Source organism: Papaver somniferum, chromosome 8 (genome assembly GCF_003573695.1).
Source record: "Papaver somniferum cultivar HN1 chromosome 8, ASM357369v1, whole genome shotgun sequence".
NCBI lineage: Eukaryota > Viridiplantae > Streptophyta > Magnoliopsida > Ranunculales > Papaveraceae > Papaver > Papaver somniferum.
Genome location: NC_039365.1, coordinates 143343781 through 143365307, shown reverse-complemented (window position 1 = coordinate 143365307; position 21527 = coordinate 143343781). Strand labels below are relative to the sequence as shown.

The 21527-nt window shown below is 34.5% G+C and overlaps 2 protein-coding genes across 2 annotated transcripts; one reads left to right on the top strand and one right to left on the bottom strand.

Moving 5' to 3' along the window:
* Nucleotides 1-294: 294 nt before the first annotated feature.
* On the bottom strand, nucleotides 295-5287 carry LOC113303297. Its single transcript, XM_026552328.1, has 3 exons — nucleotides 3561-5287; nucleotides 2373-2812; nucleotides 295-2092 (listed from the first exon to the last, which is right to left on the bottom strand). The coding sequence occupies exons 1-3, from the start codon at nucleotides 5037-5039 to the stop codon at nucleotides 607-609; spliced, it is 3405 nt and encodes a 1134-aa protein (XP_026408113.1). The 5' UTR covers nucleotides 5040-5287; the 3' UTR covers nucleotides 295-606.
* Nucleotides 5288-15993: 10706 nt separating this feature from the next.
* On the top strand, nucleotides 15994-16695 carry LOC113306125. Its single transcript, XM_026555101.1, has 2 exons — nucleotides 15994-16118; nucleotides 16212-16695. Exons 1-2 carry the CDS (start codon nucleotides 15994-15996, stop codon nucleotides 16693-16695), a joined length of 609 nt encoding a protein of 202 aa, XP_026410886.1.
* The last annotated feature ends 4832 nt before the right edge of the window (nucleotides 16696-21527 follow it).

The following is a 21527-nucleotide window of genomic DNA, read 5'->3' as shown; positions in this document are numbered from 1 at the left end:
GCTGTAAGGTAACAGTCATGGTTGATATCTTTATTTGATGGGAAACGGGCAACCATTCTGGACAGCTACGGAAACAGAAGTCTCGAAATTCAGCAAGGAACTATGTTCCTCACTTTATAGGTCTCTAGACCATTAGGCCCAAAGACTTGAGTGCCTGATGGAGGTCACCAGTCACCCCTGTAGAACTGCAGGGCCTAGCCCGAATATACGGTGTTGAGGAAAGAAAAAGGTTTTCCATGCACAGAGAGAAGATCCACTTGAAAAAGAACAGGTCACAAGTATACAAGTAACAAATTCATCAGCAATAAAACGTGCTCTTTCTTCTCATTTGTCATATCAAAATGAATGGATACAATACAAGATTAACAGACTCACTCTTATAAAGGTGTTATTTACAACAAAACTGTATTATTCTGAATGAGGGGAACCAAAAATAAATAAATCAAATTCCCAAATACAAAAACAATTTGGGAGGAAAAAATATTGTGCAAGATGGGTTGGGCGAAACATACCATCAACAACCGGAGAGCTGGATGATCAAGGGTTTGACGAGAAGCCAATCCAGTGTACCAGATACAAGACAGGATATCACAAATGAAATTTCTTTCATTTTAAAAACAATGCTTCCAGATAATCATCTATATAAGCTAGACAGGGCCAATGATCAGTCCTAATTCGAACTAATGTTGATGCATCACCCACTTCCATCTGGAAAAGTAGATGGAATCTTGGCGGAAGAAATATGAGAACAAAAAAGCATCCCATATTTCTTTTCTTGATGTCGATTTGATAGTGCGTGTAATTTTCCTCATCGGCGTCATCATCAATGTACTTAAGTTGAAGTGGGCCTAAATCAAAATTCTTCATCTCAGTATTTTCATCAACAGCGGAATGTAACCCTTCTTTCCAAATGACATCCTTAATGACGCCACCATCTCTTACTGCACTTATCAGAGGTTCACCAACCACACTTACAATAAAGGGCGCCAAATGACGTTCAACAGCATCAACGAGCAATGCGGCAGACACCTCTAGAAGCTTGACTGAACGGGTCCCATTAATTGCAGCAACCCCTTTTCCTCCCATTAGAGGAAATGTTTCCCGACCAGTATTTGAAGAGCTATCACATGCTTCCCATAATGCATTGAACAAGTCAGAGTAGTAATCTGCAAATGCTTCTTCAGGGATATCCGACGGTATTCTAGCCTTGAGAAACATGTCCTCAATACCAGCTGTAATACTCTGAAGCTGACCTCGGATGATCTGACCATTCTCTGCATTTGTTTCAATGGCAACATCAACCAGACCCGGCATTGGTTCTCTAGGTTCCAATTCGATGGTTACAGAAGCCCTAAAGGTTTCCTGTTCATCAGACCCATTTTCTAGAGGCACAATAGCAAGGTAATCACTTTTCCTGGATGTATAATCGGTATCTAACTTGGTTCCACCAAGCAAGAAAGGTATATGGAATGACGGAATAGACCCATACGGTGCTGAAGAAGCGAATGTGATAACGGTTGCATATATGGCAGGTAGAGCATCCACTTCATCTAAACTTGTAGCAGGTAAGCCAACTCCCCAGACACAATTAAAGGGTTCGGACTCGAATCTGAGGGTACAAGGAATTGTAATCTTAAAACCTGACATATGCCGAAAATCAGGAATACACGAAAAATGCAGCCGTAATATCTCTAAGATCTCTGAAACCTTTGAATCCATGACACGTAATGGTTCTCGGGGCATATCCATCCGGTCACTTTCCAGAACCTGTACCTCGGAACTGCTGTCCAAATCTGCTTCTCTGTCTACAGGTTTACTGTCACTGATGCCCTCTAAAACAAGGAGTTGATTATTTTCATTGTCCATCATAGCTAAAGATAGGGACCATGCTTGTCTGACAAGAAGAGGGGTTATGCGTTCAAGATGAATGTACGAAGAGATATTCCTCGACTTGTTGACATCTTCAGAAGCTCGAGGAGACTGACCAGAAAACATGTGAGGGGATGGTGAAATGCCAGGAACTTGTTCCTCGAGGTTTAAAATGTGCCTAAGCTTTTTACCAGGTATACATATAAGCATCCGAAGGTAGATCCTGAAAACGTAACAGCTCCATTAGTAAGATAGATGACAGAACAAAAAAATCGAACAAAGTTGCATTTCTTTAATTTTTATATATTTTTTATATTTTTCGTTTTTTGCTTAAAAATGTAAGATACAGGAAAATCATCAGACTTTCACCTAATGCAGGTGAGTTTTGGGAAACAAGTGAACTAGGACTAGAAGTACCCTCCTCAAATAACCGGGAAAAGATAAGATGAACTCCGGCCGAATAATTATTATCATTATTACAAGAATTAATTCTCTCATCATACCTGGCATTATCGCGAATTTCCAAATCAGGAAAGTACAGGCAAGTGAACGTAAGGAGGCGAGAAAGTATAAGGAAAACCCTTGAACTGTGGTGGTGCATGAGCATGGTCCTACAAATACAGAGAACCTTATTTCCAAGAGACCATGAATTCAATGCTGTGTCAGGACCATGTTTCTCAACAAGGACAACTAGGAATTCAGTAAGCAACTCCAGTAACTGACTAGGAGGTACGGAATGGTTCTCAGCAATCCTATTGAAAATTGGGAAGTAAGAAGCCAACTGATAATTTATGGTGACCTTTGGAAGTAAATGCTCATCAAATGTCTGGAGAAGACGCTCCCCCAACCAACGATGTGAATGACATCCCAACAGACGGTCGAGGAAAGCAACAGAGATTGGAACCAATCCTCGATACTCCAGTGCCATGTCCACTAGTGTCCTCTGCACAGTAACAAAGGGACGTTCATAACTGTATAGAAGCAGCAAATACAGATAATCCTTCAAGAGCTGATTGTAAGAGATGCCTACGAATCTAAGATACCAGTTATAGAGAACCAAAACTACAGAATATCAGGTAACATAAAATAATAGACACATGACTCGAAGGCTATTCTAAACCAGTCAGAGCTCGGGTTCAAGATATTCTAACAAATATGGACCATATACATCTCCAGATAGACCAAATGTTCCCCTCCACCACTAAATACCTTTGCTCTTCTGTTATATAAGCAGCTTGGCTCTTCGTTTAAAAATATACCCTTCACATTAAGTTTACGAGAATCATGTGTAGAGAAGCTACCTTATTTACTTTTGCAAAGAAACAAATAAGTGGGTGATGGATCAGATGGGTCATGAATAGTGATCAGGAAGAATTTGGAGGCATTCAGTGGCATAGACGCTATGCACATACACATGGTTACAAATGCTGACTACTAAGCCATACTGGCCAGTTGGCAGAGGACACTTTATAAGCAATATTGAGAATCACATTTATTTTCATAGTGCCATTTTTTTTCCTCGAGTTTAGGGTGATAATCGCCAAGGATATTTAAACAAGAAAATAATAATATTATAAGAGGCCTCGAGTAGACTTGTTTCTGTTGGAACATAATGCCTATTTGCTGGTGAAAGAAGCTTATAGCAATAATCATGTTCATGGTTCTAGTTTAGGGGGAGAGTTCCGTAATACCTGCAATGTTTGAAAGATAGTGGATTCCATGAGTGCTTCCGCTGTGGAATCATTGGACTCAGAATGAGGCGTGGCTCCAATCAAGAACTTATGAAAAGTACGAAAGGCCACTGTAGTTTCTGTGCTCCAAGATGGCAACCATTTGAATGATGAAACAGAGACAAGTCCATCTTCTAAGAGCTTCACAACAGAAACTTCTTTTTTAACCTTCGTATCAGATACTCCTTCAGACTTTTGTGATACTGAATTATCAACGCATATAGCGCAATAGGCAAGCATGTCCAGTTTCATTGATTTCAGTGGTAGCGGATCAAATACCGTCGGGTAAAAACTTGAGCTCATAGAAACCACTGAACTCTTCTTAATTGCTTCTCTCCTGACAGAAGGAAGATTAATGAACCCTAACAACCAGTGAAGAGCAAGCAAACGGAAAATTAAATAATGATGAGCTTCTTTGGAAATTAGCATCAAACGACGAGCAATTTCGGCTTCTTGGCCATCAAATGCATCTGAGAAACGCGAATACAGCATAAGAACAACATGGCAAAGCATAGGATCGTACGAGTAAAGCAAGCCAGAGAACTGAACCTTCAACAGTGAAGCCTGCAAATCCAATGCCACTGCTATTGGCATTATCATCGACATGAATTCCATCAGTGCGCAAGGAGTTAAGACATGTGGGTGTTCCAACAAAAATGCCATTACTCTACGAAGCTCTTTAGAATTCGAAACCGTAGTAGCACTTGTAGTAGCAGCCGAAGAATCCGTATTATTTGAACCAGAATTAGCTATAACTGATTGTGGAACATTAAAAGGAACAAGAGGAACTGATGTACCGATAATCGAACCGTTCATTTTCGAAATTACTAAATCATGAATCACAGATGTCAATAAGAGAATGTAACTCTGTGAAGCATGAGTTCTCTCGCTTTGACATAAATTCCATATATGACCAGAAATATCCACAAGTATACAGATATATTCTCTCTCTAACTCCCTTAAACATTCACAAGCTATAGCTCTTGTCTGCCGATCCAACCCATGATTAGGTCTATTAATAACAGTCAATAACAATTCAATCAAACTCTCTAAATGATGAACCACGTTGTTTAGACCATCGATTGAGATAATTATCGAAGATACAGAAATCATCAATTGTTCTTTTAATGAATAAGTTATTGAGATCCCATCAACAGGAGCTTGTATAACAGCACGAAGTGTTTCAATAATTCTACCAATCCCAATTTCATATTCATTTTTAGGAATTAACAAATCATATGCCTCTTCGAGAAAAACAATCAGTTGAAGTTTGATTGAAATATCTTTGCGTAAAAAAGTTGATAATATAAGTTCCAAAACAGAAGAAGAAGAATACTGAGATACCCACTTCTCTATACGTGAATCGATTCCTGATTGAAAATCTTCTATCAAATTCTCCCATTCTTGTGTCGTTAGCTGCTTTAAAGGTGGCTTTTCCATGTCTACTACACAAATTTCAGCTCAAAACCCTAATTTTTCTCGTACACGGATTACAAATCCCTGAAAGAAAAAAGAAAAAAAACCTAGAGATTATGGTGATGAAGACTAAAGGAGCAGTGAATCAATGACCTAATTTCAAAATCAAAATCAACCATCATTGGGTTAGGAAGAGAAAGAAGGAGAAGAACGTTTGTTTGTTGTTTCAGAATTGCAAAACACAAATTTTAGTTTGTGTACTTCATGTTGTAATTACAAAAGATTAATGTATATTTTTGACGTTGGAGTAGGTGAATAAACAACTTATCACCTGACCTGGTGATTACGGAGATAGTCAACAGTAATAATTTGTTTGACTCTTTTTTTTCTTCTCTTCTTTTTGCATAGAGAAGCTTTGCTGCTTGATTACACACCCCTTTGGCCGATTAATATAGCCAAGCATCGGAGACCAGATAGTCTTTTAACTTGTAATGTTTTTTATTTTTATTAATGCATTTTATTTTCTAACACCAGATAGTCTTTTAAATTGAGAACGATCAATTTAGGAATCGGAAGAGTTAAACGGTATTTTGTCAGTTTGCGTGATGCGTATAATTACAATTATGCGTTATGTTATTTCTATTTCACCTTTTTTTCTTCTTTATCTTTATTACTCCAAAATCGGACATGATTTCTTTGATGAATCTTGTGAATAGGGACTATATATTCATGTCTCAAATCACAAGTATTTAGTAATAAGTGCATTTGTAGCTTTATTACAAAATCTAGAAGTGTTATGCGACTCTCATAACGTGTTGTGAGACCAATAAAGAACGGTTTCAAAACCAACATTTTTTTTGTTTTGGCATGGATAAAATAAAGCAATAGAAAAATCAATTAAATGAATGTTAACAAAATAGTGCAATTAAAATCGCTTCCCAAGACTGATTACTCGTCGAGTAACCGCTCCATGCTATGTGACCGACGCGATTTCGGATTCCAAGTCATTCTCGATTTTTAGTGATTTCTACAGTTTATTTTGGACGATTTTTTAGCAAAACGAGTTGGCCTTCCATGCACCAAAATTATAAAAGAAATAATGTTACAACCTTTAAATGAGATTTATCAAATGTTATTGCGGCATTCAATTTTCAATATTTTACAAGAAAATCATCCATTTCTAAAGCAATATTGGTGATAACATTTTAATCTCTCCCCATATGGTGGGAAATATACATGTGAATCATATTTCATTTTACTCTATAGGTAACCAACAGAAGTAAATCCGAAATTACATCATATATTGGGGAATTTTCATGGAAAGATTGATTGCAATGTGTAAAACGAGGGTAGTACACAGAGTGCCGGTCATGATCGCACTCTAACAAATAATCCAAAATTTATATTAATAGATTAATTAATTGAAATGCATATCGATTTTAGTGATTTTAAGTACATTGTAGAGTTTAAAGGGTAGTACACAGATTTTGCCAGTTTCATTTTATAAGTGGCAATGTGAATTTCATGTTTGAATTGCACATTTCGAGTCAAAATGGAGATTCTGTCTTGTGGAAAATCCATGACCACAAACCAAATTCTGGATCACAATGAAACAATTGATCTATGAGATTTTCCATGTTTATTCTCATCGTCTAACATTGAGTTAACCTCTTGGAAAGCTTCACGTAGTTACTTTGAATAACATATTAAGATATATCGATTAAAATTAAACTCCATAATGCTTATATCGATGTTATCTAGCATTTCACTTACACACATTTAATTCAGAAAGTTAAAATATATTATTGGTATGAAAATGACAAGAACAATAAGGATGTCATCATCCGGATCATATAACATAATACTGGAACAATGCCCATGACTACAAAATCCCAATATTAAACCATTAAAAACAACACTCAATTGGACCAAAATTTGCTTCTCATATCTAATTGAACAACTGAACATAAAATGTCAAACAAATTGGACAATGAACAAACAAGAAATCGAGGAGAAAATATTGAAAGTGAGGCAATACAAATATGCTAAAAGGAAGAAAATGAGACTAGAGAGGGAAACAACTGTGTGAAATGGGAAAGTGGACAGAGTTTTTAGCTCTTTCTCGAAAAAAAAATTTAATAAGAAAAGAGAATTCATTAAAGACTTTTAAGAACGTTTACACTCGGTTCATCTCTAAAAGATATTTCAACCAGGTTGGAAATTTTGTAAGCCAACATTCATCAAAAAATTCTAGCCCTTTTCGCTAGGCTATTAGTCACCTCATTAGATTCTCTATGGACAAATGTGTGTTTCCAATCTCTAAAACTGACTATATGTTTTAGGGGTACTTAGGAGAAGAGGAAGAGTATGAGAAACGATAAGAGGGATCTTATTGATAGCAACAACAACCATATTACATAGCATAGTATGCTTTATATACAAGTAGGAAGAGAACTCTAGATACTATATTGGGCCGCACATCCGTGGGCTACAAGTCCTACAACACTCCCCATTGTGCGGTTCAAAAAAAAACTTTATACATAGTGCTTCACATATAGTGCTTTGAATATAGTTCTTCAAATGTCGTTCTCTCCTTGATGACTTGTGCATAAATCAATTGCCTAACTAAAACTTTGACAAGGAAAAACCTAGTGGGATAAAACCTTGGTACAACTCTTCATATGTAGTACTTCACATGTGTCGTACTTTATATGTAGTTCATCACATGCAATACGATCTTCAAAGATCAACGAGTCTAAGTTAATTGTATCGTTAAAACTTCGCCAGGATAACCCAGAGGGACAAAACCTGAACTAAATAAAAAGAGCACAATATTAAGTAAACTTAGAACATAGTTGGACTCGAATATGTTGCCTCGTTAAAAACCTTGACAAGGAAAACCCAATGGGATAAAACCTTGATGAAGAGAAAAGAGTACAACGCGACAGATGCAAGTAAAGGTGATCCGTTGCAGATGATCACTTTGCTCCGTTGAAGTTTATTAGTTGCTTCACAACTCTTAAGGAAGAAAATCCTCATGGGAAAGACAATAGAATTAGCTTGTAAATTACATTTCCGGTGTTTATTGTTGTCTCATTAAAAATCTTGCCGAGTAACAAAACCCCGTGGGAAAAAGCAACCTGGGTTAAGGAAAATAGTTCAACACACCATTAGATGCTCCCCCCTGATATCAGACAATTTTCATTAGTTTACTGTAATCAAAGAGAGTTTATCACACATTACTTTGGTGACTTGAATGTTTATAAGACCCTGTTATTGATTCTGAAAGTTACGTTTCTTAACAGACTATCAACCATTCATTTTTTTGATTCAGATAATGATCTTTATGTCTTAAACGTTCAACATATTTGATGTGTTTAGTGTTGTCTCGCTAAAAACCTTGTCGAGTAACAAAATCCTTTGGGAAAAAATATTCTCGATCGAAGGGAAAAAGAGTACAACACAGCTTAAATTTCGAAGTAAATTATGTCGACATCATATCCTTGGATCCTCCCCCTGATGTCGGCATCTCCTCCTGATTACTTTCAGAGTTTTTCCAGACAGTTCCTTTAGTCATGTACTTTTCGAAACTGAATATCGGTAATAACATAGAAAATAATCTACCATATCTCCCTCTGATTACTTTCGTTGGAGAAGAGATTATTGTTCCTTCATAATCAACAACTTTTGGATTGCACTTTCATTAGCATTCCTTTTAATATTTTTGTAGGGGTAAAACAAATTTATGTCAATGGTTACTTTTAAGTACATGATTACATTCACTATACCATTCTAATGACGTTACGTTGGCGCAGAGCTATATCTAGCTAACAAGTTCCCTGAGGATGTAAAATTTAATAGAGTACATTATTATACTAAGTACAACAATGCGTTTGTTGTACTTAGATATGGGAATTTCATCTCCCAACAGATTTTCGTCATATTCCTTTGGACGAAACGATTATTTACTTGCATTTGAACCTCGACTAATCATGGGAGTGCTATCAGGATGCATGTCTTTGTCAAATTTCCTGAAAACTTTAGACATATGCAAACTGGTGGAATAATATACCACAAGCTCAGTATTCGATCGAGCTTTCCCTAGATTTTTCATCTCAAATTCGGATTTTAAATAGCTTCTAAGGTCTTTTTTTACATCAAGAGTACACATCATGTTTGCACCATCAACATGAATAGCTACAATTCTAAATCAGGAACTTTCTTATGAATACGCAAGGAAAAATAACTTACTTGTCTATCCCCTCCAAATCAAATAGCCACTTAGACGGGCATACCACATCCGCCTGATTTCTTGAATATATAAGTGAGCGTTCTATCTAACTGTAAACGCACTATGTGGTTTAGAGTCATTTAATTTGGGAAACAAAAGTCTATCAAGTACTTTTGTAAATATCTTATATCTCTTGATTCTTTAAGAGATACGTAACAACCACATACATATGCTGCATTTCAAGCCCTTTTGAAATTACCAAGCTAACTAATTAGCGGAACTCTATAACGTTCATTACAAGAGAACAATTCCAGGGCTTTGTGAGAAACCTCGCGCCACAAGGCGAGTCTTTTTACTTTAAGACTACTTTCTTATCATTATGCTTTATGGAAAATTAATTATGTATGTCCAATAGGCTTTACACTAGGTTGGTTAGCACCACCACACCGAATACCCGTATATTTTCCAAAGAACTAAGTTCTACCTGGATTGTGTAGGCCAAATATGTTATTTATTTGAAGTTAATCAAAATAAAGCATGGTTCGATCTTATTGTGCTATATTTCTGGAGCAACAATTTATGGATTATATCATCACTGTGCACGCATGATCCTTCCATTGACTCATGTGTATTCTCATAATCCGTCAGGATTTCATTGTTCTCTAGAATCATTTAAAACTTCGGAGCGTCCTCCAGTATTGATTCATGGACATAGTCAGAGACAATCAAGTGTGATTATTTCATTAATGATACAAATTAGGTTGTGCCTTACTCATCTACTTCGTTTCTAGGTGAGCATTGATCGAACCTAGTGGTCTCTCCATTTTCCTTTATGGAGCCACGGCCTCAACTACACTTCCACCAAGTGCAGTTGCAACACCTTAGTCTATGGTGTACCCCATACCGAGGATTTCTAACCTTGTAGGAATATTTGCAGCTGGTATGTGTGATCTTGTCACTTTAGCGACATAAGTTTACATTCTGAAAATGGATTATTCTTTGTCACTTCACATTTATATTTTTGGAGTACAATAATCAATATGAGACATAGTGGGAACACACCATGACGGTTCATGTCGTTCTTTTAGAAAATAATTTTTCTTATCTCCCCCTAACGACGGGAAGACTGTCTCATTATAGTGATAACCTGCAAATCTAGCAGTAAGAGATCTCCTGCCAAAGTTTTTAAAATACGGATAATTGTTGAGAGTAAATATCCAACAAAATTACTTAATCATTTCGTGATCCATCATAGTACGATGTGGACTCGTAAGGGCACATATATAGTGCAACCAAAAATGCGTAAGGACACAAATGTCAGGCTTAAATTCAGTTACCAACCGGTACACATAAAAGGTTGGCTAATATTGGGTTCTAAAACGAATTAAGTAAATATGTGCGTAATATTGCATATCCCCAAATCAATAAAAGGTAGGTTGGTACGCATAACCTATTCCTTAAACATCATCTGTAACCTTTGATGGTAACCTCTGCGAGACCATTGGGTATAAGATGCTCTATATTGATCCTATTAAACACGCAATATTCATCAAGCCCTTTTGATGTAAATTCTCTAGCATTAACAAGGGTGGTTAGCCTTTGCACTTTGAATTGTGTAATATGTGGTAGGAGTTTTCAAACACAAATTTCTTGGGAACTATAGCTAGTCCAAAATGTCAAAACATTCACCAGATCCATCAGTCACTTTAATGGTCCGCATTCTGCATGAATATTTTCTAAATTTCACCTTGTTTTCTTTGTAATATGGAATTTTTACCATTTGCATCTTAGGATGGTCTCGATCCTGTTTTACTGAAGACTTTGTAAAAATGAGTGATATGCTTTCTTACTTTGCATTCTGTCAATCTTTTTCCCATTTTCGTTCACTCAAATAAAGTGATATTTGTATGAGTTCTTTCAAAACAATCATCATGTCACAACCAAAGTTTCTTTATGATTATGCTCAAAGCCTGTGTGAGTCAGTTTCCAACATTTCATCGCCGGAGTCAATATGGATTCAGTAATCCAAATATTATAGTGAATTACATTGCACTAGATTGACTCATTAGTTTCTCTAAAATATATTTCCTTCCAAATATATTAGAGATTATAAAATATGCAATCAATTACATTCTCATCATTTTGATGTTCCACATGATATCCATTTAGCTACTTGGGAATTTAACAAGGTGTGATTATCTCTTGGTACATCTAGAGATTTTACGACGTCTTTGTTCTATCTTGAAAAACAAAATGAGCAGTATTGCGCTCGATTGTCCAGGAAAAGTTCTTGTTTCCATTAAAGTTGATGTGAAAATTGGTTGTTACTATGATATACGGACACATTACATTGTATATACCAACACCTACGACCAGGTGCGTTTCCAACTCTTTTATTTATGATGGGGGCTAGAATTACATTTTAGTTGATCCCATGTTCAATTGATACCTATACTTTGGTGTCATTACTGCTGGGGAGAAAAAAAAAATTGTCACATGATATATATGTCCCTTTTCATATGCTTTATATGAGTCGGTACGTCTAACCCTCATTACTTTGGGTTTTTTCCATTTTCAATTTTGCTACAATTAGCTTAATTTGAGAAATTTCTTTATCTCAATATTCCAAGAGAATCTCACTACACATGTCAACCAATTACTTTAGGTTGAATATATTACTAAAGATAATACGTACTTTTGTTTTCATACTTCAACATATACCGGTTCGTTAGTATTATGGATGAAGTAGATAAATGAAAATTTTCTGACTCATATCACCTTTTGTGAGTTCTTCCATAAAAATTGGGATACATGTGATTTTATTTGCAACGTCTTTTGAAAATATCGACTCTTTAATAGTCGAGCAAGTGGATTACATCCCGCGGAACATTCAAAATTGGGAGACTATCAAGTACGCAATAATGGTCCAAGTACTTATGAACCTCAAATAAATATATTTGAATCGAGTTGGTACAACCAATTGAACAAAAGACCACATTCAACTATAGCCAATATTATATGCAAGAGAGCAAAACAACAAAACTAAAATTCTTAATGATCAAGATCAACAGTCATAATCTAAATTGACCGTTATGATATGTATTTATCTTAAGACAAAGAAAAATAGAACCAGGCATGTTCTAAAAAACAAATAAATAAACCCAACAAATATCCAACCTTAAAACCCACAAATAATTACATGCCAAGCTTTGGTTCCATTTATACTTACAGAGAACCCGTGCTCGCTAGGACATGCAAAACCAACCGCCAGAACGGAACGGGATTGGGTCGAGTTGGATTGAACCGGTATAGGTCGGGCCGTAACAGGTTGGATCGAGTGGACCGGATCGGTGAACACGAAAGGTAAAAATGTAGAGATAAAAAAAAGTTTAAAAATAAAATAAAACACCATAAAATATTTAGAAAACGTGTAATGGTAGAAAGTAAAGAATGGTAGTAATTATGGCATTTATGCTCATATAAAATTTACACACCAATTAACATAATTAAGGAAAACATAATTAGTATTTAAGACAAACGTTATTAGTAATTAAGACAAACGTTACAATTAAGTGAATTAAACGTAAATAAACAAACAATAAAAATATATTCACACGTTACACAGTTTTAAAAGAAAAATAAGTTTTTTTTCTCTCTCTTTAATTATCTCTTTCCAAAAACGATCAGACATTTAATGCATGCAAAGAAGGGGAAGAAATTTCAGAGACATGCGGTAATTAATCAGTGACATTCGTTAAGATTTTATCATCTTACCATTGGCTAAAAAAAAAACTGAGCATTAAGCATATATATGGGAGCCATTTGATAGATGCATAGTAATCATGTTGGACATAGTATCTGCATACACATATATAGTAATACATAAATTAAAATATAAAAAAAGAATTCACATCAATAACAGTACGACAACTGTATAATACTAACTACAATCTATCGTAATATAGATCACATAAACAAACAAATATACACCGCTATCAGGAAAATAATATTTAAATATGATGATCATATAAAAAGTATATCAGCATACATAGTATGTTATATCATCTCGGTCAAACAAAAACAGTGGAATAAGAAAAGTACACAGAGCAGATCTAAGGGGGACATTCAATTATATATATATATATATATATATATATATATAGTAAAATAATATAGATTCCTGTATAGACATGCCATCAATCAAAAACGTTTTTTTTTATTATTAAAAAAAAGTTAATTGTAAATCAGACTAGACAGATCAGTCAATCATTTTTTTATATTTTTTTGACCGACAAAACAGTTTCATAATAATATGTATACCACCATCATCAGAATAGAAAAGATATGCGAAAAGAAAATGAAAAATAAAAAAATTTGAGAGACCAACAAGCTAATCAATCAATTGTATAAGTACAAACATATGCCTACAAATCAAATCATATAAGAACATACATCAAAGTAAGCATATGGATAAATGATTAATTAAACATGTAGAAGAGATCAATCATATACACGACATACAATTTTTTTTTTAGAAATCGTTTAGACATACCTCTTAATATGGGGTATCCGATCAAAACCAAAAAATCCCAGAAGAATTGAAGAACCGTGCGAAGGAGATGAGTTCGTGCAGAAATAAGAAGAATGAACAAAACCCAAATTTAGCTCGGCGGTGAAGCTTCGTGCTCGATAACGTGTGGGTACTTAGGAGAAGAGGAAGAGTATGAGAAACGATAAGAGGGATCTTATTGATAGCAACAACAATCATATTACAGAGCATAGTATGCTTTATATACAAGTAGGAAGATAACCCTAGATACTATATTGGGCCGCACATCCATGGGCTACAAGCCCTACAACACTATAAGATTTCTACAATCTTGAATTACATTATTATTTGTTTATCAGACACTTCCTACATTACCATTGATAGCATTAACTGCGTTGAGGCAATCCCCCTCCAAGATGATGAGTGAAAACGTTTGGCTAGGTTTGCTTATGTAAGTGGTGGTCCAGATTTGTCTAGAGAGGAGATAAATCTACTGCCATGGTTTATTCAACTTAAATATTAGTATAAGTATTTTATTAATTGGTATCACATTAATTTCTCATAACGAATAATTCATTATTTTTTCATTTACCTTAATTAATCCAATAAATATATAATTTTTGAATTAATTGGCTCATGAATTTTTTTGAATCTGCAATGATTTCTGTTCTTTTTAATGGTAGTCATTGTGGTTTTTTTGGTGTTGGAGGGGGGTTAAGACAAGGTGATCCATTATCACCCATCTTATTCATTCTTGAAGAGAAAGTTCTTAGTAGAAATTTATCAAAAATGGTGAAGGAAGACAAAGTGCAAGCAATGGTGACTAGAGGTAATTGTCAGCCTTCATACTTAATGTTTGCTGATGATATTTTTATTTTTTGCAATGGCCACAAAAAATCTTTGGATAATTTAATGACACTTTTAAGTAAGTATCAACTATCATCTAGACAAGTAGTGAATAAAAACAAAAGCAAATGTTTTTTTGGTGGAGTTTCAAATGCAAGAAGAACTGATATAGCTGAATATTTGCAAATGGGATTATCTGAGTTGCATGATGCTTACTTGGGGGTTATCTTAAATCCTGGGAGAGTAAAGTCATATCAAGTTTGGGGGATGGTGGAATTAATGCAGAAGATGTTGGCTGGATGGACGTGACATTTATTGGCATTCTCTGCAAGATTAACTTTTGGTTAAACATGTATTATGCAGCATTCCCATATATAATATGGATGTCTACAAATGGCCCAAAGCTGTTATAAAAAAATGTGAGAAAATTATTAGAAATTTCCTATGGTCTGGATATCCTTCAGTTTAAAAAATTAGTGATTGTTAAATGGAATGAAGTAAATGCTCCATTAATTGAAGGTGGTTTGGGTTTAGGGAGATTGGAGGTAATGAATAAGGCCTTATTAATGAAACTCTTGTGGAAGATTGAAATAGAGGAGGTTTAATGGGCTCATTTCATGAGAGCCAAGTACAAGAACAAGAGTAATGAATAGATATCATCTTACAAACAATCCTCAAATTTGGCCTGGTATTAAATGGGTCATTGCTGAAGTTAATTAAGGTAAGAGATGGATAGTGGAAGATGGAAAATCAATATCAGTTTGGCATGATAAATGGATTAAGGGTTATGCTCTAATTGAAAAGCATGCAGATGACAGTTATGTCAAGAGGAATATGGATTTGAAGGTTGCTGATCTAATTGTAGATGGAGTATGGAATATACCTGAGCAAATGTTTCAATTTTTTGAGAAGAATGAGGTTTCAACAATTGGTGGTGGTGATGATAGGCTAATATGGGAGAAGGATTTAAATGGTAAATTCTCAGTTGCAAGTGCAGCTCAACAAATAAGAAACAAATTTCCTGTGATACCATGGATTAAACAGTTTGGAATCCCTGTGTGCACCCTTACACCTCTACTAATCTATGGAAAATCTTGAGAGGTGCTTGTGCCACTGAGTAAACTGTGAGGAAGAAAGGTTTTTCAACAGTCTCAAAATGCTATCTATGTGGCAACGCTGAAGACACAATGCAACATATTTTATGAGAATGCAGTTTTAGTACAAAAATTTGGCATTGGCTGGGAGGAATCTTCTGTTTTCTTAACCCTTCATCATTTGAGGATATTTTGAAGTCTGCAAAAGGAAAAGGTTGAGCAATTCAGGAAATATGGTACAACAATGCATTTAAGGTAATGGTTGAATTATGGCACACAAGGAATGAGAAGATATATGAGAATGCAGAACTTAACTTTGAGAAGTTTAAACAGACAATATTGTCTTACACAAAGGCATGTGGTATAAGAATGAAAGGTCCCAAGTAGGGGAATGTATATGACTTACAGATCTTATTGCATTTTGGGATCACAGGTATTAAGACACATATGTCATATGTTAAACAATGCTTCTTCAGGTTGCCTAGGAATGGACAGGTGCTCATATGCTGTGATGGAGCTTCAAAGGGTAATCTTGGAAATGCAGGATTGGATTTTGTAGCAAGGAATGAAAATGGTGATTGCTTGGGAGAATCTACTGGAGGTCTGGGGGTAGCAACAAATTTTCTAGCTGAAGTGATGGCATTGGTGGTAGCTGGTGAATGGGAAGTCAAGAAAAAGTATGTGAATGTTGTTTTTAGCCTTGATTCAAAAGTTGTACTGCTAGCTTTCAGTAACGGTAAGATTCCTTGGGTTGTGATGAATAGATGGAACAATATCAGAAGACATATTCCAAGAATCTCATTCACACATTCATATAGGGAGATTAACTTTTCTGCTGACAATATGGCTAAGAAAGGGGTGTTGCTAGCAAGAGGAATAGTTGTTTATTATGATGATAAGCCATATTTCTTGAATAAGCTGGAATGTGAAGATGGGATCTACTTTAGATTCTGCTCATGAAAACTGCCTAGAGATATCAGTAATGACTCCTAGTGAATATGTGTAATGCACTATATCTTGCCTTGCTAAAAAATGGCATAACTCAGTTATTGGGCTTATTTTTCTGGGCTTCAGTTTTTTATTTTTGAATTTAAGCCTTAAAAGATATATCTTGGGCTTTCTGTAAATTGTATCTTTTGCTTATTTTGGTAATAAAATTTCATGATTTAGAAAAAAAAATATATAATTTCATTAATAAATAATTTTAGTAAAAATTATATTAATAGACATTATTAGTGGTAGTGGAATAAGTAGGGGTGGCAGAAGCGGTGACAGATGCTAGGGAGTGGTTGAGGAGGTAACAATATTAGTTAAGTACCATTTTAAGAACATTTTTGGGTGGAAGATTGAGAAGAACAATGAAGCTTTTGATTTCCATGAGAAGGAACCCCAAATCCAGCTATACTTTTTGATTGGTTTTGCCTACTGTGTTGTTTCACCCATTTTGCTTCCCTATTTGGTTACTTACTTTGGGCGTGTGGTATATCGGCATCAAATAATTAACGTATACGGTCAGAAGTACGATACTGGTGCTGAATTTTCGCCAGATGTCCACGGACGTATAGTTACGGTGTTGCAGATTTCCTAAATTTTGTTATTAGGAAATTTAGCAACAGCGAAAGGATTTATACCTTCATTGTTTGTCCTTGCAGGGCTTCCTCTATTAGCAATTTGGTTTCAGAGATATTGTAAACTCCACCTTGAATCTGCGTTCACGAAAAATTTCACTACAGGTTACTCATCTTTATATTAACTGTAAAATTCCCGCCATTACAAAACCCTAGTTGCTCCGTTCTTATTTTTCATCTTCATCGACAATGCTTTCTTCTCTCCGGTGTATGGTATGTCAAATTAGTAACTTTAATGGACTTGATTCATCGGCAGCAAACCATTTTTACTGTTTTCTTTATACTCAAAATTCATCACGTTCACTTTGTAACTTCAGTTTCTCCCCAAATTACAATGATTATTCTTCATCTTCTTCACTTGTAGTCAATTACCTGATCAATTCATGTGGATTACCAGACCATCAAGCTATTTCTACTTCGGATCTTTGATCCAAGTTAAACGCTTTCGTTCTGTTAAAAACATAGTATATACTCTTATATTTGATGATAACAACAATAATACCTATGATTGTGGTTAAACGTATAATTTTTTGAAAGTTTCGTGTGTAAACTCTAATCATTAAATACCTCAAAAAATCTTTAATATGCGCTGAAAACAAGATACATAAAAATCCTAAAACCACTAATATATTATGATGTCCAGTACTAGAATATGTAAAAAAATATCCACAACCTGAAATTATATAGAAAATATCCACAATTGGAAAATGCGCAGGAAGTCTGCACATGTTAACATCAAACCTATTGATGTATAATAACTTTGCGCAGAAAATATCAACAACCGGAAACCGTCGAGGAAACATCCACGGGTAGAATTTGATATTAAAGAAGATGTTGACTCATATAACCAAATGTGGAACATTTTTATCATTAGGTACCCTATACATGATGCTAAACATATAAAAAGAGTTCATTATAATGCAGAGAATATACATTTAAGAAACTACAAGCAAAATAGATAGAAGACATACACAACTAAATTAAATCATGATAACTAAACAAGATGTGAACTTACAAAACTAAATATGAAACAGTTTCAACATTAGTTACCCTGTACTGATATTAAACATATAAAAACTTTAAGTTAATGTCATTTTTGTACACGCAAGTCATACAATAAAACAATACCTATGATGAAAAAAAAAAAGAATTAACATTTTTTTTTGCTATTTCTTTTGTAATTTGAGTTGTTTTTTGAAAAATTTCATCGCCTGATTCAGTTTCTTCTTCATCAACCATTTCAAAATTAATGTTTGTTTTCAAAAATAAATTCTTTTTCCAACTTATTATTACTTCTAGATCTAGTTTTTACCAAAAAAAAGTTCTTCGTTTTTTCGAATGTGATGTTGTTGATGATGATAAATAATAAACAAATCGTCGACTTAAGAAGGCAACAAAGAAGAAATAAGGCTAATAATGGATTTTTGAGATTCTTGAAGTTTGTTTTATACTTTATTATTTGATGTTTGATTTCGATTTTGATTTTCGAGTTTGTTAATAATCAAAGAGATTTGTTTGCTTTCATTATTGTTTGAGAGATTAGTTTCTCTTTGAGATTTTATGTTTGGGTTTTCTGTATCTGTGAGAGATCGAGGAGGGAATTAGGTGTTACAATTTGGAATCTTTTAAGAGTGTGCTAGGATCATGGGAATAATTTGCATATACTAGCAAATAACTCTAGGACTATAAGAGTAAAACCCATAATCCTTGTGGTTATTAGAATAATGAACCATATTTTCTTTAATAAGAGACACCCATATCGCCACATGTCGATACCATAATCCCCCTTGATCTTGGTCTAACCATGTCAACATTAACTCCATGTCATCGTTATCTGATTGGTTATAAATTTATAAGATGCAATCCATTACAGAACCCGAACAATCACTTATTAAAGAGTCACATTTCACAAATACCACACGTTCGCTTGTAATTTTTTTTTCTTCTTCTGCAAATTGAAAAGGTCTAGCATAATTTATAGGAAAAGCCTATCTTATGTGGGTTATTTTTTTCAAATGGACGTGCATAACTTTTCAAGACAATTCTAGGTTGTTTTTTTTAGAAAGGGAAGAGGAAGAGAGAAGGAAGAGAGAGGATGAGACGGCTACAACCCAATTAATATGCGATAACGTGTATTTTTTTCAATAAAAAAGAGGTTATGCCATAACGGTTAAATACATTTAATTAATTGCCATGAAAGGAAAAGCCTATCTTATGTATAACTAGAGTTTAACCCGTGCTGTTATATAAAATACTGGATAATTATGTTAAATTATTTATCGAGAATAGTATATTTCTAGTCAAATCCTCCTGAATTTCATTTTGAAACGAAGCCCGAAAAACGGAGCATTCTGACGCCTTAATCAATAATACTTTACCGAAACCAACTTTAAGTCGTTTATGTTATGTCGAAAAAGTAACTCAACTCACCTATGGATTTCCATATTAGGGCACAAAAATTCCACATCGTATCGCTGAAAGGTGGTATATGTATGATGTGAAATTTACTTATAAACCATGAAGCCAAAAAAAAAGTACTTATAAACCGCTAATGACTTGATATCTAAATAGGATGTTGTAATTAGAACATCTAAACATGGTTCCAGGAGAATTCCATTGAAACATGAATTCAAAATGTAAGTGAATGAATTCAAAATTCTAACATTTTCTCATTATGCATACTACAACAGAAGATATCGTGATTAATTAATGATTGATTAGTATTATATTCGTATGACTAATTTACAAAATGCAATTTAAGTTTAAAATCTAATACAATAAAAGGATCAATAACTGATCAGTATGCGCGCCTAACCCAAGTAACATCTCGTTGACACATAATTTCTCATGTGGGAAAAATATCGGTTATGGAAACTAAATTTCACAATTTCAAAAAAGAAATGGAAAGTTTTACGTGGAAGTAACTTCCTTACTTTGGCTATCGGTTTTCACATTGTAATAAAATCTCTGTGATGCTACCACTGAATATAAAAATAGAAAATAGCCGAAGATTTGATTGCATAAATCGTGGTCACAGCTAATCAATCTTTTTTATTGCATGTTTACAGTTATAGTGGGCTTATCTCTTCCACTATATTTATATTCAGGGGTAGCATCACAAAAATTTGATTGCAATATAAAAAACGATATGTAAGGAAGTTACCTCCACGCAAAACTTTCCATTTTTTTTTTAACATATAACTACGAATTTTAGTTTCCAAAACCGATATTTTTTTTACATGAAAAATTATATAATTAAACAATTTGTGTCAAAGAGATGTTACTTGGGTTAGACGCGCGTACTGATCAGTTATTGATCCTTTTATTCTATAAGATTTTAGAATTTTAATTTCATTTGACAATTAGTCATATGAATGTAATACTAACCAATCATTAATTAATCGCGATATCTTCTGTTATAGTATGCTTAATGCGAAAATGTTAGAATTTTGAATTGCATTCACTTATATTTTCGATTCATGTTTCAATGGAATGTCTTCTGGAACCATGTTTATACGTTCTAATTACAACATCTTATTTAGATATCAAGTCATTAGCGGTTTATAAGTGAATTTTACATCCTACTTCTACCACAATTCAGTTATATGGTCTGAAATTTTTGTGGTATAATATAGAAGTCCATAGGTGACTTGAGTTACTTTTTCTACGTAATATAAATGGCTTAAAGTTGGTTTCGGTTAATTATTATTGATTCAGGTGTCATAATGCTCCGTTTTTCGGGCTTCGTTTCAAAATTCAAGAGGATTTGACTAGGAATCCACTATTCTCGATAAATAATCTAACATAATTATCCAGAATTTTATATAACACCAGTGCTGTTACGGAATTCTGTCACCTTGTAAGCTGTCACAGATTCTTTTTCCTCCTTCAATAATTTCCTCTTTATCCTTCCTATCTCATGGACATTCAGAGCGGGCTTGGGCTCTAATCCCCAAGTCCCCAATGCGTTACGTTGGGCCTTGCCTTCCCCTTGTTGATGGTGGTTTTTAGTTCAGGGTCAAATTGTAAAACCTTGTATTTAAATGCGTTGTCATCCTGCAAAGGAACAAAAGCCATTTGAAAGTAACGAGTGCTCAAACCTCTTTACTTATACATATATTGGAAAACTCAGTATATATATGAAATTCATTCAGAATGGTGCGC

Coding starts and splice junctions, on each gene's coding strand:
- LOC113303297 (XM_026552328.1), bottom strand. CDS start 5,039: ATGGAAAAGCCACCTTTAAAGCAGCTAACGACACAAGAATGGGAGAAT. Junction 2,813..3,560: donor CTATCTTTCAAACATTGCAG/GTATTACGGAAC, acceptor GTTACTGTGCAG/AGGACACTAGTGGACATGGC. Junction 2,093..2,372: donor GAAATTCGCGATAATGCCAG/GTATGATGAGAG, acceptor TTACGTTTTCAG/GATCTACCTTCGGATGCTTA.
- LOC113306125 (XM_026555101.1), top strand. CDS start 15,994: ATGGTTGAATTATGGCACACAAGGAATGAGAAGATATATGAGAATGCA. Junction 16,119..16,211: donor ATAAGAATGAAAGGTCCCAA/GTAGGGGAATGT, acceptor ATGCTTCTTCAG/GTTGCCTAGGAATGGACAGG.